This window comes from Euphorbia lathyris, chromosome 10, assembly GCF_963576675.1.
Source record: "Euphorbia lathyris chromosome 10, ddEupLath1.1, whole genome shotgun sequence".
NCBI classification, from domain to species: Eukaryota; Viridiplantae; Streptophyta; class Magnoliopsida; order Malpighiales; family Euphorbiaceae; genus Euphorbia; species Euphorbia lathyris.
Window position 1 is genome coordinate 73,051,091 of NC_088919.1, and position 23,731 is coordinate 73,074,821.

The following is a 23,731-nucleotide window of genomic DNA, read 5'->3' on the forward strand; positions in this document are numbered from 1 at the left end:
CACTCGGTTTCTCCCAGGAAATCTGACAACTCAGATTTTGCCTGAGGGTCTGTCCATAACTCGGCCTCCTCTATTCTTCGGGTCTAACTATACCTTTGGAAGAATAGAATGAAAAATTTCATTCAGGCAACAAATATGAGTGTATGGCTATCTATAGTCCAAGGCCCATTTGTTCCTGTTGAAACTATTGATGGCCAAACGGTTGTCAAAGCTGAGACTAGATGGACAGAGGATGATCTCAAGAAGCTACAAAATCATGCTTCGGCTATAAACATGCTGTTGAAACACCTTTCCACATGATTTTGATTTGACAAAATTATTTAAGTAAAATTAAATATATTCTAAACACACTAAGTTTAAATGCTTTGATTTATTATACTAATGTGTTTGTTCTATGTTGAGTTAAATTGTTTATAAGACATAAAGACTAAAAGGCTTAAAGCCCAATATGGAAGTCAAAGCCCAAGTCAAACAGATCAAGACCACTCGGCCCGCGTGTGCAAAACGCTGCCGTTGTGTACAAAACGCAGCTCAGCGAAAGAAGGATCGAGAAGACCTTCGTTGAACAACTTCGGAACGAAGCTGCTGAGTTGTATCGACAAAGAGTACAAGACAGCAGCTGAGCAATAACAACTTCCAGACAAAGTATTTCTACTTTGGGTAAAGTTCAGAAGACACAAAAAGCTGTCTAGTTGACCTTACCATAAATGGAGAGACATTCTGCCGGACTGACTAAAAGTTGCTCAGCACTGACCGAAGATAGAAGATACTTGAATCTGATTGGCCGAGAGTACTGAGCAGGACTGAGTGACAACGACAGGAAGCCATTTCCCTCCAACGGTTATTTCGAAATTCGAAATGACTGATGCCTCAGACGTCTCTATAAATAGGGCCTTTCAGTTGCTTCATAAAAGACAGAACTTTTATCAAGCCATTACGCTGACTAAAATTCTACTCAAAGTTCTGTGAGAAAAAGCAAAGCAAATACTTACACCAAATTCTATATCTTTTGGTGTCAAAGTCTAGAGTGATTATTCAAATCATCTAAGGTGTCTTAGAAATTGTTGTTTAGGACAAATCTTTATCATTTCTAGAGATTAGAAAGGAGAGGCTGAGTACTCGGTTATAGTACTCAGTGAGAGATTAGGAGTGAGTAGAGGTATAGAGGAAGGTACTCTTGTTATACTCAGCTTCTAAGTTGTAAAAGGTTTGATGCTCTACCGTTAAAGAGCTCAGTAGAGAATTCGAAAGCTCGGAACGTGTTCCGGGGATAGGACATAGGCTTAGAGGCCGAACCTGGATAAATCTGCTGAGTAACATCCTTCTAACCTTAAACTCCTTAATATATATATTGCTTGCTTAAACAAAACTCACCAAGTAAAGAGGTCACGCTGAGTTGTGTGTATTGAGTATCTGAGTTCAGGAATAGACTCAAGTGCTATCTCCTGACTCAAAGAAAGAAGCTGACTTAGTCACCAGTTGACTAAGCCAGTGTCTTAATTTACTCAGCGCGCTGTGTAATCCTTTTTCAAAGAAAAAGAAGTCAGCCTTAACGTACTAAAATTTTAAATAGTTCCTATCCCCCCCCCTTAGAACTAACTTGTTACGTTATAAGGGACCAACAAGTGGTATCAGAGCTTAAAAACTCACTGTGAAAGGTTTAACTACCTTGAGCTGAACCCCACTATGGCTGAAAACAGCACTCGGTTTCTCCCAGGAAACCAGACAACTCAGATCTTACCTGAGGGGTTGTCCATTACTCGGCCTCCCCTATTCTTCGGGTCTAACTACACCTTCTGGAAGAATAGGATGAAAAACTTTATTCAGGCAACAAATATGAGTGCATGGCTTTCAATAGTCCAAGGCCCATTTGTTCCTGTTGAAGTTGTGGCTGGCCAAACAGTTGTTAAAGCTGAGGCCAAATGGACAAAGGATGATCTCAAGAAGCTACAAAATCACACTTCGACTATAAACATGCTTCACTGTGCGCTTGATGCTGCAGAATATAACAAGATATCAGGTTGTGAGTCAGCGCAAGAGATCTAGAAGAAGCTGGAGGTCACCTACGAAGGAACCAACAAAGTAAAGGAGTCCAAGGTGAACCACCAGATGAGACTATACGAGCTGTTCGAAATGAACGATGATGAGGGAATCTCTGACATGAATGCAAGGTTTACAAACATCATCAATGAGCTCAAGAGACTTGGGAAGATCTTCACTGAGGAAGAACAAGTCAAGAAGATTCTTAGGAGTCTTCCTAAAAACTGGCAAGCAAAGAAGACCGCTGTTGAGGAAGCTCAAGACTTAACCACCTATAAGTATGATGAACTCATCGGCTCACTGCTGACCCATGAGATCTCGATGAAGAATTTCGAGGTGAAGGAAAAGTCTGAAGATAAGAAACAAAAGTCTCTTGTCATGAAAGCTGACTCCACTGATGGGAGCTCAACAGATGATGAGGAGATGGCTATGTTCACCAGGAAGATGAAAAGGCTGTTCAGAAAGAATGACAAGTATTCTAAGAAGCCTTACAAAAAGTTTGATAAGTATAAAGCTGAGTCCAGCGACAGCAAATACAAGAAGGACAACTCAAAGCCTATTACATGCTTTGAATGTCATCAAACTGGCCATATCAAGTCAAGCTGTCCCACGCTGAGGAAAGAAAGGAAGAACGGCAAAAAGGTAATGGTGGCAACATGGAGCGACAGTGATGAGTCTTCATCATCAGAAGCTGATGCCACTGAGTCAGTAAAGATCTTTTTTATGGTTGACGAACTTGTTGAGCCGTGCGTCTCTGAACATGCTGACCCCTCCATTGCATCTGACGATCACTACAAGAAAATCGCGAATTACCAGCGGAAAATTCCGTCGGTAAGGTACCAAAATCCGTCGGAAATTTGTATTTCCGACGGATTTCCAGCGGACTCAATCCGCTGGAAAAAGGGCCGCTGCTCCGGCACACCGACCACGGTTTCTGTCCGCTGGAAATATATTCCGTCCCATTTTCGGTCGGAGAATTCCGTCGGTATGTTTGGACACCGACCGATTTATTCCAACGGATTTCCATCGGTGAAAATTAATTACCTACGGATATTTGCCAGCGGATTCCGTCGGAAATATCATAATTCTAAATTATTTTAAATTAAATTAAAATTATACTATTTTATTTATTTTTCAATTATATTTTTTATCTAACTAGAAAACATTGGAATAAATTATAAAAGTGAACAATAAACTTGTCAAACCAAATATTTATATATAATTAAATAACATTCCATTGTAATTAGGACAAAACTATTCAATCGAGATAAACCATACGGAAAAACTATATATGTCCGACTTAGATAAAACTATATATCTAGATAAAACCATCCATCCTATGTTAAATCATTCTCATCTAGCTCATCTCTATCTATAGATCTACCCGGATTGGATGATGAATGTTGTGCTTGGCTCTCACGTATCTCAGCCATCTCCAACTCAAACCGCACTATAACATTCTGCAAAGATCCTAACTGCTCTCTCATTTGCACCTCCATGTCATTTTGCTTCTTCATAACATTCTCAATCATTTGAGGAGTGACACCAATATGAAGCTAACGAGAACCGTGATCCTCTTCTTGCACTCCCTCACCATGTCGCTGTTGACTATCAACAAGAGTTTGCACTATCTTATGCAACATATCTAACTGTGACTGCAAATGAGAATGCGGGTCAGAAGATGATGATGAAGTGGATGCGCCTGGTGTGTTTGGTGTAGATGAACACTGAGATGTAGCTGACCCGAAGTACCTACAAGCAACATCACCCAATCCATATAGTCTCTACTTTTTACTGTGTCCACCAACAACATCATAATAAGTCTTTAATAAATCTATTGCTCTGTCTCTTTCACTCTGAGCACTGAGAGCCACTGCACGGACATATTCTTCCTAAATATTTATGAATTTCTTATTAGTAAATCATATTGATTATAAAATAATTAACTCAAAAAAGTTTATAAGATGAAATTTTGTTAATTACCGCGACAAGTTGAGCACGAGGATCAGACCAAGAAGTACCGTCGTGGCGCTTCGTGTGAGTGAATGCAAATAATTCATGTGCAGTCGGTACACGACCAAGTAGTTTTGTCTGTAAAAAATTAAAAAGAATGACAAAACCTGCATTTTAATTTCAAGCTTAAACATAATGAGAAAAAGATGAACTGCGCAATAATGCATATTATTAAACATGATTAAACAATATATATACAAGGCCAATTCACATTTGAGGATAAATGCAATGTATAGTTCTTTGCTAAGCTATGTGAATAGATAAAAATAATAAAATGAGCATGCCAATGACAACCAGGAACAGGATGATGTTTGCAGTTTATCCTCATTCCTGAAAATGACTTTTGTGGTTACTGATAATAAAGAAAAGAAGATGTGCCTGCCTGCCTGCAATTAACAATTTTCATTTTCCCAAAGTCATAAAGATATATAAAACATTTGTTTCTACCTAATACAAACAGTAAGACAGATATCCCTTGACCTTTATAAACGACTCTGAAATATATCAACCTAATACAAACAATTCTCTGTACATTATTAACTCCTTGTACCATTCTGAACACCAAAATCCATGCACAACTATACCATTTAGTAATTGCAATTTAATTGAATTCAAAAGCAATAGGTACTAAGAATCAGGTGCAAAGTATTTATTCCAACGACTTTCAATTCCAAAATCCATGCACAACTATACCTCTAATTCCACCGAACACTTATAACCTCTTTCACTTTCCTACTTTTCTGCCTCATTTATCTAATCCAAACCCACTTTCAGTTAACAACTCTATTTTCTCCAACCCATTGGCCCCTTCTAATCAAAAGTTATGTCCATCTCTATCAAAATGACTCCTCAAAACTATCACATTTGGAAAATTAACATTATGGCCGTTCTTCGGGCTATGAAGAGCGTGTTACGGGGAAGTCCCACCTCCTAATCGCCTCAAATGTAACAATGTAAAAACAAGCCTATTACATTTAATTGCCAAGATAGAAATGTCCTAGCTAATATGGTAAGAAAACATGACATAAATGCTAACTAATTGTCACATCAGCAATATAGTGAGCAATTCAAAAGAATAAGTCAGCAATTCAATAATCATATCTAATGGGTGAACAATTCAAACAAAACTAAAATAGAAAAAGAAATACTCTTAACAACCGCTCCAAAATTTCAGAATGTGAGATCGATCCTCCAGTATGTGTGGCTTGAGCAGGCTGTGATATATCTCCCTTCCGCCTATTTATTTTATTCTGCATACACTTTCTTTTATACTCTGGAGAGTTCCATGCAGTAGTCCATGCTTTCCATACATCATCACTCAAGAACTTAGGTTGTACATTTTTCGAACGCATCTCAGAAAAAAAATCAGAATATCTCTTTCGAATCCTCTTTATAAAAGCATTGTACACTTGGTTACTGTTGTATCTATTGTTGTCCCAAGTGCAGCGTTTCTGCATAAACAAATTAAGCATAAATCAGTTGCACTCACTTAAGTAATAATAAAGAGAAAAATCCATATTAGCATATTACAACAAAACTCAAAGAATATAAGGGATAAACAAAGTAAAGAAGACATAAATACTTGAAACTCTTCCCAGTACAGTTGTACAACATTCGGAGGAACGGTCTTAAAACAATATCCCAATGGATGGGGATGCATCATAACACTATCTTTAATATGTTGTGATGCTTTATGCGAAGGTTGCAAGCTGAAAGGTGAAAAATCAAACACTTGTATTAACATATTGATCTAATTACAACATAATCAGATTCAAACACTCGCAACTGGACAAAACAACCCATTGTTGTCTATTTCACTCACTTGCCTCCCGCATCAACTCGCACGAAAAATTTCCCCCCATCCCTTGCTCCTCTCGGATCTCCAACTCCCGCATCAAATCATTTTATATGTAAGTTTATAACTATTAAAGACTCATTGTATAATGTTAAGCATAAAAGAAGAGAATAAAATTGCATAAAACAATGATGTAGAAATAATGATGGTACCTTGATCTTCAACATTTACTTCATTGTTTTCTGGGCCTTGATGTAAATTATGTCTTTCATCTAGATATAGAAGCACAATCAATAAACTTTATATAGAGCATTAAAGATGAAGCATAATCAGTAAACTAAGTCACATAGTCAAAAGTACTAAAATAGAAATAAGATAATAGAAAATTGAGCTGATAAAAAAACAGAGAAAACCAGCCCCATTACGAAACAGAGATAAAAGCATCCCCTTAAAAAAGGAAACATAAACTTACCATTTTGAATTGGTTGTACCGAGGGCAATGGGGCACTAGGTGGAGGTGTTGGGTTTGCAGGAGCAGGAGCAGGAGCAGAAGCAGATTGGCCCCGAGTAATTGGAGCAGATGAAGCTCTCATTGCTGAAGTTGGAGATGGGCCTGGAGCTGATTGTATATTTCATAATGATTAAAATAAGAAAAAAAATTGCAAAATTAAGAAAATACCAATACTTACATGCTCCCGAAGAGCTAGCAGGATCAGTCAATGTAGCATCTACACCTTGCATCAACCAATCAGGTAGAACCATGCGACGATATAAAGGTGGTAACCGTTGTCTAGTAGATCTTTGAGATGATCCAGGGCTTTGTTCATCTGGGCTATCACCTTGAGATTGTGAAGATCCATGATCTGACATCCTATATGATTGTGAAGATCCATATGTCTGAAAGCCAGAACTAGAAACACCAAAAATGCCTATTGATAAATATGTCCCAAAACCAGAGCTAGAAACCCCCAAAATGTCTACTGATAAATATGCCCCAAAAAAACCTAATGGTGGATATGTCCCAAAGCCAGAAGTCCCACTTCCAATAAGCATTGAAGGGCTTGTGCTTTGCAAATCAGGTTCCAAGTACATTCCTATTAAAGATAACTAATAATCCTTACAATTAATCTTTGTTTTCAGATATTTGGTGATTTAACTTTAGTTTTAATGGTTTGTGAGTGTAGGAGCTGTGGCTAGAATAACATGTTCAATTTTGGGGCATAAAGGGTACGAGGCAGCACCATTTAGTTGCTTGACAAGTGCACCAGATGCAAAAAATTAGGGCACTGGTCGACAGAGAAAGAAAGAGGAGAGGGGTGAGAGCTATAGGGTTCAAATAGAAAAGTAAGAATACGAAAAATAAAGGGGGAATAATTTATTCCGCCGGTATTTCTCGTTTTTCTTGTAGTGAATGTGGGCTAAGACTAATTTCATATACAAACATATGATCCTGCACTAGTAATAAACACATATGCGAATAACTCATATACACACAATCATAAATTAGATCCTGCACTAGTCATATACACACATATGATAATCTTAGTTATTAGGCTAAGTAAGCATTCAAAAGCTCCATAAAAAAACATCTCCTATGATAATCTCAACACTAATCATATGGCTGATCTAGTTGGCAATCCAAATGGATAAGCTGCAAGAAGCTGACAAATTCGCACACAGCTAAATGACCATGAATATATATAGTATCTGTTTGGATTATAGTTTGAAGCGGTCTTCGTTTTTTTCTTCCGCGTAGATATATGGCAAACAGAACCTCTGTGTGTATATATATATTATAGGCAACACTCATTTGAACCCTCAAACTAAAGTCTCAAAGTCAATTAGAACCCTATACTACCGAAATAAGCAATGAGGTCCCTAAATTAAAAAAAAAACATAACCAATTGAACCCAATTTTACACTTAGAATGTAGCTTAACTTAAATAATTAGATGCTCTACCATTAGTTGCTACTAAACAACATTTCAATATCCGAATTTTCTCCTACATAGCAGAGAAAACCAGCAGAAAAAAAAACTTTGGCTCACAATTATCATAAAATACAATTTCAATAGAAACAGATTATTATATACGAAAATAACTATGTTAGTTACCCATTAATCTCCCTAAACTAACTAATTACATGCTTCTGCATTAAAAATAACAATACAAGGATAACAATATAAGGAATATCACGTGGAATTATGCATATCAGACAGATGTTATGTTTGTCTAATTATCAAAAATGGATTCTCAGCAAAGAAGGAACTTAAAGGAGGAATAGGTGTATATACAAGAAATATCAGGCCAAATTGGTTTTGATTCATTAGCAGGAAAAGTTGGTCTTTACTCAAATATGGAGCTTTATCTTTTAAAATCCAAGAGCACTCCTTCCTTGCTTTGTGGTAATATGCAAAAACTGAAGAATTCTGTTTCTTCTTCTTACAATGCCAAAAAAAGAATATCTACTTTTCTATTCCTCACAACCAAAATAACATGGAAGTCAAAGGAAAACAAATCCAGATAGGGAATATGAATATAATAATTTTACCTGAAAAAGCAAGAACAAACACTATGCATATGACTGACCAAGCATGAACTGGATCCTTACCCTCAAGCAAGTATTCATTAAACCCCTTCAATTTCTTAGAAACCTTGTCATAGCCATACCCAACAATCATCATTCTTAAAGCAAGAACAATGTGCAGGACAACATTTTCGCACTTGAAATAATTCTAATTAAAGGATCTGATCATGGAATAAAAGGGGAAAAAATAGCAAAGCCTATTGATTCCACTAAGATTGTATGGAATTCTGCACAGCAATACGATGACCATGCACAGTGGCAAACAAAGTTCAAACATAATACGCTAAGTCAAATTATCGAAATTCTCAAGCACATCAATACATCCATTACAAGACTAAAGAATAAGAGAAGCGATTTACTTAAGCAGGGAAAATGAATGTATCATGCAAAATTGATGTTAAACATAGTATCCAAAGAGGTTCCATCATTAGAGGGGGAAATCCTAAATGTGAATCTCTAAACCCTAAATCCCAAATTAAGGGGGAAATCCTTAAATCCATCCAAAATCAAAGAAAACTCAGTCAAAATTAAGTTCACTGACCTAAATTAAAGCAAAATCCAAGGCTTGTGTAGAGAAATCTAGGTCGCACTGCTTCCATTAAAAAAAACAATGGGTCAAAAAGAGAAATATCAAACTGAACACAATTGGAACAAAATACAACTCCCAAAATACCACTCCTATTAATGAGTAATTTAAAGGGGTGAGGGATTACTTGTTGAATGAAAAACCTAGAGACAAACAAAAATGGTTGGCTGGTGTTTAAGTCAGAAAGATGAAACGGTTGGCAGCTGCTGTATTCTCCATGAAAGAGGCTAGGTTTGAGAGAGAAAGAGGAAAGGGCTTGTGAAAGACGAAAGGGCTGGTGAAAGAGGCGAGGCGAGCTGTATATTACATTTGAGAGCGAAAAGAAATGGAAATGAAAAGGCATATGAAAAAAAGGGGGGAGAACGATTTCCCATTCCCGCTAATCTAAAATTAATAAATTATTCTAAAATAATAATAATAATAATAAATATTTTTTTATTATTCATACCGACGGAATTCCGCCGGTATGTAAAATTAACCGCCGGTAATTTTACCGGCCGATATTCATACCAACGAATCCGCTGCTGAACTTAATATTCACCAACGATTTTTCAATTCCGCCCCAGATCCGCCGGTGATCTGTAGCGCAAACAATTCCGCTGCTATTTCGCTGGTAATCAGCAGCGGATTTCAGTCCGCCGGTAATTTCCGTTGGTAATTCGCGATTTTCTTGTAGTGGATGAGGAGCAATCAAATGAGGTAATATCACTACCCCAGCTCAGAAATGAAATGGTTAATGCCCTGAGTGACCTCTACACACTTGTCAAAAAGTGTAATAAGAAAGTTAGAGCACTCAGCAGGCGTTGTGACGAGGTTGAAGAGGTCAAGCTGAGTGACCTCAGATTCCTTCTTCAGGACAACTCAACTTTGCATGATAACATGGAGATCATACATAAGTCTGTCTCTGAAGTCCAATCAGATTCTAAGAAACTGAGAAAGGACGTCACAACTATCCATAACCAACTAAAGGTTCCAAACAAAAGAAATATTCCTCTGAATACTCAGTACCGAGGTACTGGTCAGCAGAGATGGAATCCTCAGCGGAAAGTCCAGTGTGACTTCTGTGGGAAGAAATGACACACCACAAAGGTGTGCTGGCACGCTCAGCACTTGGGTGCTGACCAGTCAGTGAGAAATCCTAAACGGAAGGTCAGCTGTGACTTCTGTGGAAAGAATGGTCATACTGTCCAAGTATGTCGCCATAAAATAAAATATGATGCTTTACCTGTTGAACCTAACAAGCAAGGACCCAAAAAGAATTGGGTACCTAAGAGTAACTAGTTATATTGCTGGTAAGCCTGAGATGTGCTGAGAAGTCAAAGATGTGGTATATTGACAGCGCATGCTCGAGGCATATGACTGGTGATGAAACTCAGTTCATCACATTCGAGCGTAAACAAGGAGGAAGCGTAAGTTTTGGAGACAACAAAAAGGGTAAGATAGTAGGGTCAGGAACCATTGGAGGTAATCCTACTATTGAGTCTGTCTCCCTAGTCAGCGGACTCAAATATAACTTACTCAGCGTAGCTCAGCTATGTGACAATGGGAGAAAAGTTATATTTGATGACACTGGATGTAAAATATTCGAGGGTAAAACTAATGAGTTAATTTTAACTGCCCCTCGCATTGATAATGTCTTCATGCTGAACTTAGAGAAAAAGTTTTCAAAAACTGTATGCTTAGTATCAAAGGAAGAAAATTCCTGGCTATGGCACATGAGACTTGGTCATGTAAGCATGGACCTCCTGGCCAAATTAGCAAGAAAGCAATTGGTTGAGGGTCTGCCAGAACTTAAATTTGAAAAAGATCAACTATGCCACGCTTGCCAAGCGGGAAAACAAACCAAACAATCTTTTCATAGTAAAAATATTGTCTCAACTAAGCGTCCGTTAGAGTTACTACACTTGGATCTCTTCGGTCCAGTCCAGCCGCTGAGTCTGGGTGGAAGAAGATTTTGCTTGGTCATTATATATGACTTTTCTCGGTACACTTGGATCATCTTGCTGAGTAGCAAGGATGAGACCTTTGAGACATTTTCAAATTTGGTTAGAAAACTTGAAAATGATAAAGACCTAAAGCTGGCTCACATCCGAAATGATAATGGTGGAGAATTCAAGAACCAACAGTTTGTTGAATTCTGTGAAACCAACGGCATTGACCATAATTTTTCTGCTCCTAGAACGCCTCAACAAAATGGGGTTGTAGAAAGGAAGAACAGAACTTTGGTTGAAATAGCCAGGACAATGCTGAGTGAGCATAGGCTTCCAAAGTATTTTTGGGGAGAAGCTGTCAACACGGCGTGCTATATTCTTAATAGGGCTCTTGTTAGACCTATACTAAAGAAAACCCCCTACGAACTTTGGAAAGGACGAAAGCCCAACATTGGATACTTTCGTGCCTTCGGCTGTAAATGTTTTATTTTAAACACCAAAGATAGCCTAGCTAAGTTTGACTCAAAAGCTGATGAAGCTATCTTTTTAGGCTACTCAACAAACATCAAAGCATACAGAGTTTTCAATAAATGAACTCAGGTTTTAGAAGAGTCGGTACATGTTGAGTTCGATGAAACTAACCCTGCAGGAAGATATCGGTCACTGACCGAGGATGATCCACACTCAGTACCCGCTGATCAAGATACAGCCGCTGAGTCATTCCCTCAAGGGATGACCAAGGTAAAAGTGAACCTCAAATTGTTTTCACTGACCAGTCTACACCTGCAGAGATTGTTGAAACACAAACAACACAAGACATCAATCTACCAAAGGAGATAAGGATACCAAGAGGACACTCAGAGAGTGTTATTCTTGATGCCGCTGAGAATACCCTGATGACAAGAAACCAACTCATGAGATACCTCAGCAACGTAGCCTTCGTCTCAGTTCAGGAACCAAAGAACTTCGCTGATGCTAAGGAAGATGAATTCTGGATGAGCGCAATGCAAGAGGAACTTGATAAATTCAAAAGAAATGATGTATGGGAGTTAGTGCCACATCCAAGAAGTCAGAAGACCATTGGAACAAGATGGGTCTTCCGCAACAAGCTGGATGAACAAGGGAATGTAGTCAGTAGCAAAGCAAGGATTGTAGCTCAGGGCTACAGTCAGCAAGAAGGTATTGACTACGGTGAGACCTTTGCCCCAGTGGCAAGGGTAGAGGCTATTAGAATTTTATGCGCTTATGCAAGTTATATGAACTTTAAACTGTTTCAAATGGATGTTAAGAGTGCATTCCTTAATGGAGTTATAAAGGAGGAAGTTTATGTTAATCAGCCTCCAGGGTTTGAGGATCCTAAATTCCCAAACCACGTTTATAAACTCAAAAAGGCTCTGTACGGCCTCAAGCAAGCACCACGTGCTTGGTATGAGAGGCTGACCAGTTTCCTGCTAACTAGAAACTATGTCAGAGGCAAAGCTGATACAACCTTATTCATTAAGAGAAATGGTAAAGATACCCTGCTGGCTCAAATATATGTGGATGATATTATTTTTGGTGCTACTAATGAGTCAATGTGCAAGGAATTTAGCAAGCAAATGCAGACTGAGTTTGAAATGTCAATGATGGGAGAACTCAACTTCTTCATTGGACTTCAAATCAAACAAGGGAAAAATGGCATCTTCATCAGTTAAGCTAAATATGCCAAGTAGATATTGAAGAAATACGATTTTGAAAATTGCAAGCCAATATCTACTCCTATGGGCACTGACACTGTCATTTGTGCTGACGAGAATGGTAAGTCAGTAGACAGCAAATTGTATCGAGGTATGATAGGCTCTCTACTTTACTTAACAGCAAGTAGACCAGACATTCAGTTCTCAGTATGCTACTGTGCTAGATATCAATCTAACCCTAAGGAATCTCATTACATAGCTGTAAAAAGAATCCTTAGATATTTGCAAAGCTCAGTGAACGCAGGTTTCTGGTATCCCAACACTCATGGTTTCACACTCATTGGATACACTGATGCTGACTATGGACGAGACAAGCTTGAACGAAAAAGCACATCTGGAGGATGTCACTTCTTAGGAAGCTGTCTTGTATCCTGGTTCAGCAAGAAGCAGGCGTCAGTAGCCTTGTCTACCACTGAAGCTGAGTACATTGCTGCTGGACACTGTGTTCCTCAAGTCCTATGGATTAAGCAACAGCTTGAAGACTATGGTGTTTAAACAAAGACAATTGAGGTCAAATGTGACAACAAAAGTGCAATTGATCTATCAAAGAACCCAATTCAGCACAGCAGGATGAAGCATGTCAGCATTAGACATCACTTCATTAGAGACCATGTACTCAAGGGTGAGATAAAGCTGACCTATGTCCCAACGGATGAGCAGCTTGCGGATATCTTCACAAAGCCACTGGCTCGTGAGCAGTTCAGCATACTGAGAGAAGCCATTGGTATGTTTAATCCTCTTCAGTAAATTCCAGCTCTTAATATATATTCATGCTGAGTGAATTACCATGTTGAATGACTTATGCTATTATTTGCTGAGTGAATAGATGTATGCTGAGTGTTTAATGCTAAATGAATGAATATCACATACTGAGCAAATATGCGCACTGAGTAGTTATCTCAAACTGAGCAACCAACTACTTAAACCATCTGTTTGTATAAAACTGACTACTCAGAATATAGAACGTTTAGAATCCTAAACGCTGAGTATAAGATCCGTTGCATTTAATGCTAAAGCACGCAAATAGCCACCTACGATGACGTATGCGTCGAATGTGTCATAAAAGCCAGGATCTTTGTCGGTTGACAATCCTAAGGCAAAACTGACACATGGATTCGATAAGATCCACCTCACACCGCTATAAATAATGGACAAATCCCCATTTTTATCTCTTTACACTTACCGAATTTTCTAGCATAAGCACCCTCTCTCTAAAAACTCTCAAAACTTCCAAACCCCTCTCTGAAACTATGACTAAGATTTCAGTGAACATCTCCGGTGCCGGTCACCCTAAGACTAGTTCCGATGAACCTTCCAAGCATACTGCTCTGCCTGAAACGACTAAGGCCACTACACCGAGCAAAGGCAAGGCTGGCCAAGCCACCTCCTCTAAAGGAAAGCCGACCAAAGTAAGAACCTATACTAAGGTCTTCGAAGACGTTAGAGAGTGTAAGATAGACTTCTCAAGATGGTTCTCTGAGGCTTTCCTAGAAATCGAGCAACCATTATGTGTATGGATATCGAAGAATGGATGGACGGAGCTGTTCTCTATCAAAGATCCAACTTACCCTGACTTAGTAAGGGAATTCTACCATAATCTGAGGGTTGCTGACGATAAACAGGACTACCTAGCAACTGTCGTAAAAGAGAAAACCATTTTTGTCAACCCTACCTACCTTGCCAATTTACTGAAACTGAAGAATGAAGGAACAAAACTGAGGAGAACTGGTGATCATGAAGGAACTGGGTACTCTGCAACCTTTTGCAAGCCCGCTGGACATTCTAGAGAAATCTCCAGTTCCTCAATGGGCCAGCACCAAAAGATGGCACACTACTTGCTGACCAACTACATCTACCCTAAGATTAATTGCACCAGCTCAGCGACAAACTTCGAGCAATGCTTCATATGGCATATGCTGACCTACAAGCCCATCAATATGCCAGTTTTCTTGATTGCTGGCTTCCAAAGGAGCACTAGAACTTTAAGGTTGAGCTCACTCATTACTAGAATCCTCATAGACCATCAGATTGACCTATCCGAGGAAACTGAGGCCCAAGGCTCTGAAATCACAACTGCTGCGCTGCGTGCCTTGAAGTTTAACCAACCGATTAAGAAAGCTAAAGGTGGTGATCAGCCTGCTGAGGAGACTGTCCCAAAGAAGGACATAAGAACAAAGGCTCCAACTGGCCGCAAAAGGAAAGCTGTTGGGACTCCTTCAAAAGATGCTGAGTCTCCGGCCAAGAAGCTGAAGTCAGTTGCTCAAAAAGGTCAGGAGAGACCTAAGTCAGCTGAGAAGAGAAGCAGGCAAGATGAACCTGATACAGAAGAAAGAATGGATGCTGATGAGCAACCTCTGAAGAAGAAGAAGTCTTCAGAGCTGGCCCCTATTGATGCTATCCCCACTGACATCATTGTTCCTGGTGATTCTCACTTCACACAATGTTAGGGAACTGAAGCTGAGCATCAAGAAGATGATGTGCAACTGGATGATCACTTCATCACTCAGGTGGAAGAAGAATTAGATAACGAAGATCAGGATGATGAAGAAACAGAAGAATGAGAAGACAGTGGTCAGGATGACACTGAGGAGACAACCAGTGAAGAGGAAGCTGCTGACCCAACTAATACTGAGTTGGCTGTAGAAGAAGAACAAGAACAAACTGACCAGCTCAATGCTGGTTAAGAAGAGACTTCTCCTCCTCACTCAGTAGAGTCTATCCCAGCTGACATTCCTCCTCCTCCTCGAAGAAGAAAACTAGTAAAGGCAAGTCAGACAACTGTCATTGACCTTCCTGTCCAGAAGCCGACCAAAGACCCTTCTACGCTTAAGTTAAAGTTTTTCAGGAAATAACCTTCTGCGTCTATACCAGTTTCTCTTGAAAAGCAAGCCTCTGTTTCTTCACAACAGGAACAAGCCGACTTGAATGCTTCTGCCAACCCTACAAGCCAAACCGAGCAACTTCTCGATAATGTTGCTACTCTAAGCACGGTGCTGACTCAGGAAATTCCTGCCACTGTCAGCACTGAACCCAGTCAGCCTACCTCTGCATCAATAATCATTCCTGCCAATCCATCATCTCTACAAGAGAACCAAATGCAGATTGACAACCCCCTTCCAGTCACTGACCATCTTGTCCCTGAGAAAAATCCTACTCCTCCATCAACTGGTCATACTGAGGAAACTCGGCAACATGATGAAGGATCACTCAGCTATCTGCATGCAACCGAGTCTCGTAGTCAACTCATCAACTCGGTGCAATCATTAATCAAGGATCTTCATCAAAATGCTGAACCTACTGCTGGGTCTACCAACAATGAGTCAACTCAGCTGTCCCAAGTCACTCAGCTTTTAAATGAAGTTAAAGGACTGAAGGATCTGCTAAGTGTTATGATCCCCATTCAAACACAACAGCCCAAGCAGGACTCAATAACGAAGCTGGCTGAGATCCAACTGACAATGGCTCAACATCTCAACACTCTTCAAGAGCAATTCCAGACCTTGTCAAGTTCGAACACTCAATATGCCACTTCTGCTGAAGTTAAGATGCTATTTGCCCAGCTTCACACTGAGCAAAACAAGACCAATAATCAGCTGGCTTCTTACTCTCAATGCTCGGTGGAGCAAATTAGTGAAGCTGTTCGTTTGCTGAACTTGAATAAGCAAGAGATGGACACTGACCAGATGAAGCAAAATGAGATACTTGTCACTACCCAAAAGACCTTCACCCATGTGCGTCACTACAATATCCAGCGTCAATATTATGACTCAACCTTGCTGAAGATATTTCATTAAGTTTTTGCTGCACTGTCAGATACAATTACTTGGGTGGGTAAATCTCAAGCCTACATACTGAGCATGTTCACCGCAGCTGAACTCGGTATACCTCAAGAGGTCTTGGATGAAGGCGTTGTTGTCTTCGACGGCATCAATGAAAGCGCCGACAAGCTTAAGGAGTTGTCTGGCACACTGACCAACGCGGTCTTAACCGACTCCTTTAGAATTCCTCCTCCTCCCGATGCTGACAAAACAGGGGAGAAAGAACAAGCTAGAACTCAAGCAAGAACTCAGCAGGAGGTTGCTAGAAGTAGTCAGTCTAAGCAAAAGAAGAAGAAATAGAAATAGGCTAACTCGGTCGTGCTTCTACTTTGTAGTTTCTATGTTTCTTTTTGATGTGTATGCTGACTACTTTATTTCAATACAATACTTGGATCTTTTATCCAACCTTGAGTTATTTTATATGATGCTGAGTATTATGTTATTATGTATCTTCAAATATCTTCAAATACATCAATTGTGCTTACTGTGTATAATACTTGTTGATTGTATGCTATGCTGATAAAATGTTTGACATTATCTTGTATGTTTAATAAACACTGTCTCATAAGACCCATTGAACAATAAAAATACTCAGCGCTCTTTGAATGTTAAATCTTCCGCTTAACACTGAGTAAAATAGAATATATTCCATGAGCTGACCTATATCTGAAAACTGACCTGAGACTTACTCAATTAAACCTTAAAATGTTTAAGTAAAACTAAGTCAGTAGCTCAACCCTTACGGGGGAGTCTGCTAAGTAATATTAGGTCAACTATCATGGGGGAGCTCAACACTGAGTTCCTCGCTGAATAGTTTTGCCAACATCAAAATGGGGGAGTTTGTTGAAACACCTTTCCACATGATTTTGATTTGACAAAATTATTTAAGTAAAATTAAATATATTCTAAACACACTAAGTTTAAATGCTTTGATTTATTATACTAATGTGTTTGTTTAATGTTGAGTTAAATTGTTTATAAGACATAAAGACTAAAAGGCTTAAAGCCCAATACGGAAGTCAAAGCCCAAGTCAAACAGATCAAGACCACTCGGCCCGTGTGTGCAAAACGCTGCCGTTGTGTACAAAATGTAGCTCAGCGAAAGAAGGATCGAGAAGACCTTCGTTGAACAACTTCGGAACGAAGCTGCTGAGTTGTATCGACAAAGAGTACAAGACAGCAGCTGAGCAAGAACAACTTCCAGACAAAGTATTTCTACTTTGGGTAAAGTTCAGAAGACACAAAAAGCTGTCTAGTTGACCTTACCATAAATGGAGAGACATTCTGCCGGACTGACTAAAAGCTGCTCAGCATTGACCGAAGACAGAAGATACTTGAATCTGATTGGCCGAGAGCACTGAGCAGGACTGTGTGACAACGACAGGAAGCTGTTTCCCTCCAACGGTTATTTCGAAATTCGAAATGACTGATGCCTCGGACGTCTCTATAAATAGGGCCTTTCAGTTGCTTCATAAAAGACAGAACTTTTATCAAGCCATTACGCTGACCAAAATTCTACTCAAAGTTCTGTGAGAAAAAGCAAAGCAAATACTTACACCAAATTCTATATCTTTTGGTGTAAAAGTCTAGAGTGATTATTCAAATCATCTAAGGTGTCTTAGCAATTGTTGTTTAGGACAAATCTTTATCATTTCTAGAGATTAGAAAGGAGAGGTTGAGTACTCGGTTATAGTACTCAGCGAGAGATTAGGAGTGAGTAGAGGTATTGAGTATCTGAGTTCAGGAATAGACTCAAGTGCTATCTCCTGACTCAAAGAAAGAAGCTGACTTAGTCACCAGTTGACTAAGCTATTGTCTTAATTTACTCAGCGCGCTGTGTAATCCTTTTTCAAAGAAAAAGAAGTCAGCCTTAACGTACTAAAATTTTAAATAGTTCCTATCCCCCCCCCCTTGGAACTACAGTAAAACCTCTTTAAATTAATAAGGGACCAAAAACATGCTTCACTGTGCTTTAGATGCTGCAGAATACAACAAGATTTCATGTTGTGAGTCAGCGCAAGAGATTTGGAAGAAGCTGGAGGTCACCTATGAAGGAACCAACAAGGTGAAGGAATCCAAGGTCAACCAGCACATGAGGTTGTACGAGCTGTTTGAAATGAACGATGATGAAGGAATCTCTAACATGAACGCAAGGTTCACAAACATCATCAACGAGCTCAAGAGACTTGGAAAGATCTTCACTGAGGAAGAGCAAGTCAAGAAGATTCTTAGGAGTCTTCCTAAAAGCTGACAAGTAAAGAAAACTGCTGTTGAGGAAGCTCAAGACTTAACCACCTACAAGTATGATGAACTCATTGGCTCGCTGCTGACCCACGAGATATCAATGAAGAACTTCGAGGTGAAGGAGAAGTCTGAAGACAAGAAGCAAAAGTCTCTTGTCATGAAAGCTGACTCCACTGATGGGAGCTCAACAGACGATGAAGAAATGGCTATGTTCACTAGAAAGATGAAGAGGATGTTCAGAAAGAATGACAAATATTTTAAGAAGCCTTACAAGAAGTTTGATAAGTACAAAGCTGAGTCCAGCGACAGCAAGTACAAGAAGGACAGCTCAAAGCCCATTACATGCTTTGAATGTCATCAAACTGACCATATCAAGTCAAGCTGTCCCACGCTGAGGAAAGAAAGAAAGAACAGCAAGAAGGCAATGGTGGCAACTTGGAGCGACAGTGATGAATCTTCATCATCAGAAGATAATGCCACTGAGTCAGCAAAGATTTGTTTCATGGCTGACGAACTTGCTGAGCCATGTGTTTCTGAGCATGCTGATCCCTCCATTGCATCTGACGATGAGGAAAACTCAACTGAGGTAATGTCACTACCCTTGCGTAGAAATGAAATGGTTAATGCCCTGAGTGACCTCTACACACTTGTCAAAAAGTGTAATAAAAAGGTTAGAGCACTCAGCAGGCGATGTGACGAGGTTGAGGAGGTCAAACTGAGTGACCTTCGATATATTCTCCATGACACTTCAATTTTGCATAGTAATGTAAAAATTATGCAAAAGTTTGTCTCTGAGGTCGAATCAGATTCTAAGAAACTGAGACAGGATGTCACATCAATTCAGAACCAACTTAAGGTTCCGAATAAAAGAAATATTCCTCTGAACACTGAGTACTGAAGTACTAGTCAGCAGAGATGCAATCCTCAGCGGAATGTCCAGTGTGACTTCTGTGGCAAGAAAGGACACACCACAAAGGTGTGCTGGCACGCTCAACACTGGGGTGCTGACCAGTCAGTGAGACATACTAAACGGAAGGTCAGCTGTGACTTCTGTGGAAAGAATGGACACACTGTCTAAGTATGTCGTCATAAAATGAAATATGATGCTTTACATGTTGAACCTAACAAGCAAGGACCCAAAAAGAATTGGGTACCTAAAAGCAACTAGCTATATTGCAGGTAAGCCTGAGGTGTGCTGAGAAGTCAAAGATGTGGTATATTGACAGCGCATGCTCGAGGCATATGACTGGTGATGAAACTCGGTTCATCACGTTTGTGCGTAAACGAGGAGGAAGTGTAAGTTTTGGAGACAACAAGAAGGGTAAGATAGTAGGGTCAGGAACCATTGCTGGTAATCCTACCATTGAGTCAGTCTCTCTAGTCAGCGGACTCAAATATAACTTACTCAGTGTAGCTCAGCTATGTGACAATGGGAGAAAAGTTATATTTGATGACACTGGATGTAAAATATTCGAGGGTAAAACAAATGAGTTAATTTTAACTGCCCCTCGTATTGATAATGTCTTTATGCTAAACTTAGAAAAGAAGTTTTCAAAAACTGTATGCTTAGTGTCAAAGGAAGAAAATTCCTGGCTATGGCACATGAGACTTGGTCATGTAAGCATGGACCTCCTGGCCAAATTAGCAAGAAAGCAATTGGTTGAGGGACTGTCAGAACTTAAGTTTGAAAAAGATCAATTATGCCACGCTTGTCAAGCTGGAAAACAAACCAAACAATCTTTTCATAGTAAAAATATTGTCTCAACTAAATTAGAGTTACTACACTTGGATCTCTTCGGTCCAGTCCAGCCGCTGAGCTTGGGTGCAAGAAGATTTTCCTTGGTCATTATAGATGACTTTTCTCGGTACACTTGGATCATCTTGCTGAGTAGCAAGGATGAAACTTTTGAGACGTTTTCAAATTTAGTAAGAAAACTTGAAAATGATAAAGACCTTAAGTTAGCTCACATCCGAAGTGATAATGGTGAAGAATTCAAGAACCAACAGTTTGTTGAATTCTGTGAAACCAACGGCATTGACCATAATTTCTCTACTCTTAGAACGCCTCAACAAAATGGAGTTGTTGAAAGGAAAAACAGAACCTTGGTTGAAATAGCCAGGACAATGCTGAGTGAGCATAGGCTTCCAAAGTACTTCTGGGGAGAAGTTGTTAGCACAGCGTGCTACATTCTTAATAGGGCTCTAGTTAGACCTATATTAAAGAAAACCCCCTACGAACTTTGGAAAGGACGAAAGCCCAACATTGGATACTTTCGTGCCTTTGGTTGTAAATGTTTTATCTTAAATACCAAAGACAGCCTAGCTAAGTTTGACTCAAAAGCTGATAAGGCTATCTTTTTAGGCTACTCAACAAACAGCAAAGCATACAGAGTTTTCAATAAACGAACTCAAGTCTTAGAAGAGTCAGTACATGTTGAGTTCGGTGAAACTAACCCTGCAGGAAGATACCAGCCGCTGACCGAGGATGATCCACACTCAGCACCCGTTGACTAAGAAACTGCCGCTGAGTCATTTCCTCAAGGGCTGACAAAAGGTAAAAGTGAAACTCAAATTACTTTCACTGACCAATCTACACCTGCAGAGATTGTTGAAACACAACCAGCGCAAGACATCAATCTACAAAAGGAGATTAGGATACCAAGAGGTCACTCATAGAGTGCCATTCTTGATGCCGCCGAGAATACCCTGATGATGAGGAATCAACTCAGGAGATACCTCAGCAACGTTGTATTCGTCTCTATCCAAGAGCCAAAGAATTTCGCTGAAGCTGAGTATGATGAATTCTGGATGAATGCAATGCAAGAAGAACTTGATTAGTTCAGACGAAATGAAGTATGGGATCTAGTGCCAAAACCAAGAAGCTAGAAGACCATAGGACCAAGACAGGTCTTCCGCAACAAACTTGATGAACAAGGGAACGTGGTCAGAAACAAAGCAAGACTTGTAGCTTAGGGCTATAGTCAGCAAGAAGGTATTGACTACGGTGAGACCTTTGCCCTAGTGGCAAGGCTAGAGGCTATTAGAATTTTATGTGCATATGCAAGCTATATGAAGTTTAAACTGTTTCAAATGGATGTTAAGAGTGCATTCCTTAATGGAGTTATAAACGAGGAAGTTTATGTTAATCAACCTCCAGGGTTTGAGGATCCTAAATTCCCAAACCACGTTTATAAGCTCAAAATGGCTCTGTATAGCCTCAAGCAAGCACCACATGCTTGGTATGAGAGGCTGACCAGTTTCCTGCTGACTAGAAATTATGTCAGAGGTAAAGCTGATACAACCTTATTCATTAAGAGAAAGGGTAAAGATACCCTGCTGGCTCAAATATATGTTGATGACATTATTTTTGGTGCCACTAACGAGTCAATGTGCAAGGAATTTAGTAAGTAGATGTAGACTGAGTTTGAAATGTCAATGATGGGAGAAGTCAATTTCTTCCTTGGACTTCAAATCAAACAAGGGAAAAATGGCATCTTCATCAGTCAAACTAAGTATGCTAAGGAGATATTGAAGAAGTATGAACTTGAGAATTGTAAGTCAATATCTACCCCAATGGGCACTGACACTGACCTCTGCGCTGATGAGAATAGTAAGTCAGTAGATAGCAGATTGTACCGAGGTATGATTGGTTCTCTACTTTACTTAACTGCTAGTAGGCCGGACATTCAGTTCTCGGTATGTTATTGTGCTAGATATCAATCTAACCCTAAGGAATCTCATTACATAGCTGTAAAAAGAATCCTTAGATATTTGCAAGGCTCAGTGAATGTAGGTTTGTGGTATCCCAATACTCATGACTTCACACTCATTGGATACACTGACGCTGACTATGGACGAGACAAGCTTGAACGAAAAAGCACCTCAGGAGGATGCCACTTCCTTGGGAGCAGTCTTGTGTCCTGGTTCAGCAAGAAGCAGGCGTCAGTAGCCCTGTCCACCACTGAAGCTGAGTCTGTTGCTGCTGGAAGCTGTGTTGCTCAAGTCCTATGAATTAAGCAACAATTTGAAGATTTTGGTGTTCGGACGAAAACAATTGAAGTCAAATGTGACAATAAAAGTGCCATTGACTTATCAAAGAACCCAATCCAACACAGCAGGATGAAGCATGTCAGCATAAGACATCACTTCATTAGAGATCACGTACTCAAGGGAGAGATCAAGTTGACCTATGTCCCAACGGATGAGCAGCTTGCTGATATCTTCACAAAGCCACTGGCTCGTGAGCAATTCAACATACTTAGAGAAGCCATTGGTATGTTTAATCCTCTTCAATAAATTTCAAGTAAAGTATGCATGCTGAGTGAATTACCATGTTGAATGATTTATGCTATTGCATGCTGTGTGTTTATCTTAAGCTGAGCAACTAAGCATAAGAATTATTCCTCTGCATAACACTGACTACTCAGAATCTTAAACGCTTGAAATTCTTAACATTGAGTGAAGAGACGTTGTAAACTTTGATGCAAAGCACGTGAATTAAATAGCCACCTAGGATGACGTATAGGCTATAATTAGAAAATACACGCGCCGTATGTGTCATAAATGCCAGAATCTTTATTGTTTGAGAATCTCGAGGTAAAACGGACAACCCAACGCCTTGGATTAACTCAACATCTCTATAAATAGTGGATGAATTCCCACTTTTATTTCTTTACGCTTAGAAATCTTTGGCATTCATACTCTCTCTCTAAAGAATTCCCAAACTTCCCAAAACTTCTCTGAGAATATCACGAACGGTTCTCTAAACATCTCCGGTGCCGGTCTCTCCCATAACCGCTCTGATGACAATCCCACTTCTCCTACTCAGCGTGACCACGTTGGAGTTACTACACCGAGCAAGAAAGCTCAAGCTGTCCAAGCCACCTCTTCGAAGGGAAAACAACACCAAAAGGACAAGGGCAAGAAAGTTGTCGAGCGCACCTACTCTCAGGTTTTCGAGAGTGTAAGGGGGTGTAAAATTG

The 23,731-nt window shown here is 39.6% G+C and overlaps 1 protein-coding gene across 15 annotated transcripts; it reads right to left on the bottom strand.

The window, feature by feature from the left end:
• Positions 1 to 3,255: 3,255 nt before the first annotated feature.
• Positions 3,256 to 9,378, bottom strand: LOC136209337 (uncharacterized). Of its 15 annotated transcripts, none has more exons than XM_066000780.1 (9): positions 9,148 to 9,372; positions 8,976 to 9,023; positions 6,538 to 6,758; positions 6,321 to 6,467; positions 6,061 to 6,120; positions 5,636 to 5,762; positions 5,202 to 5,504; positions 4,024 to 4,131; positions 3,256 to 3,932 (listed from the first exon to the last, which is right to left on the bottom strand). In XM_066000780.1, the coding sequence occupies exons 6-9, from the start codon at positions 5,714 to 5,716 to the stop codon at positions 3,825 to 3,827; spliced, it is 600 nt and encodes a 199-aa protein (XP_065856852.1). In that variant the 5' UTR covers positions 5,717 to 5,762; positions 6,061 to 6,120; positions 6,321 to 6,467; positions 6,538 to 6,758; positions 8,976 to 9,023; positions 9,148 to 9,372; the 3' UTR covers positions 3,256 to 3,824. The 15 variants fall into 15 exon arrangements, 9 of the variants coding, with proteins under 9 accessions (XP_065856852.1, XP_065856851.1, XP_065856854.1 ...); XM_066000779.1 differs by having other exon boundaries at positions 5,880 to 6,120; XM_066000777.1 differs by having other exon boundaries at positions 3,257 to 3,932; positions 5,876 to 6,120; positions 6,538 to 6,711; positions 9,148 to 9,371.
• Between the last annotated feature and the right edge of the window lie 14,353 nt (positions 9,379 to 23,731).

Coding starts and splice junctions, on each gene's coding strand:
- LOC136209337 (XM_066000780.1), bottom strand. CDS start 5,716: ATGATGCATCCCCATCCATTGGGATATTGTTTTAAGACCGTTCCTCCG. Junction 5,505..5,635: donor TGTACTGGGAAGAGTTTCAA/GTATTTATGTCT, acceptor TTGTTTATGCAG/AAACGCTGCACTTGGGACAA. Junction 3,933..4,023: donor CTCGTGCTCAACTTGTCGCG/GTAATTAACAAA, acceptor ATAAATATTTAG/GAAGAATATGTCCGTGCAGT.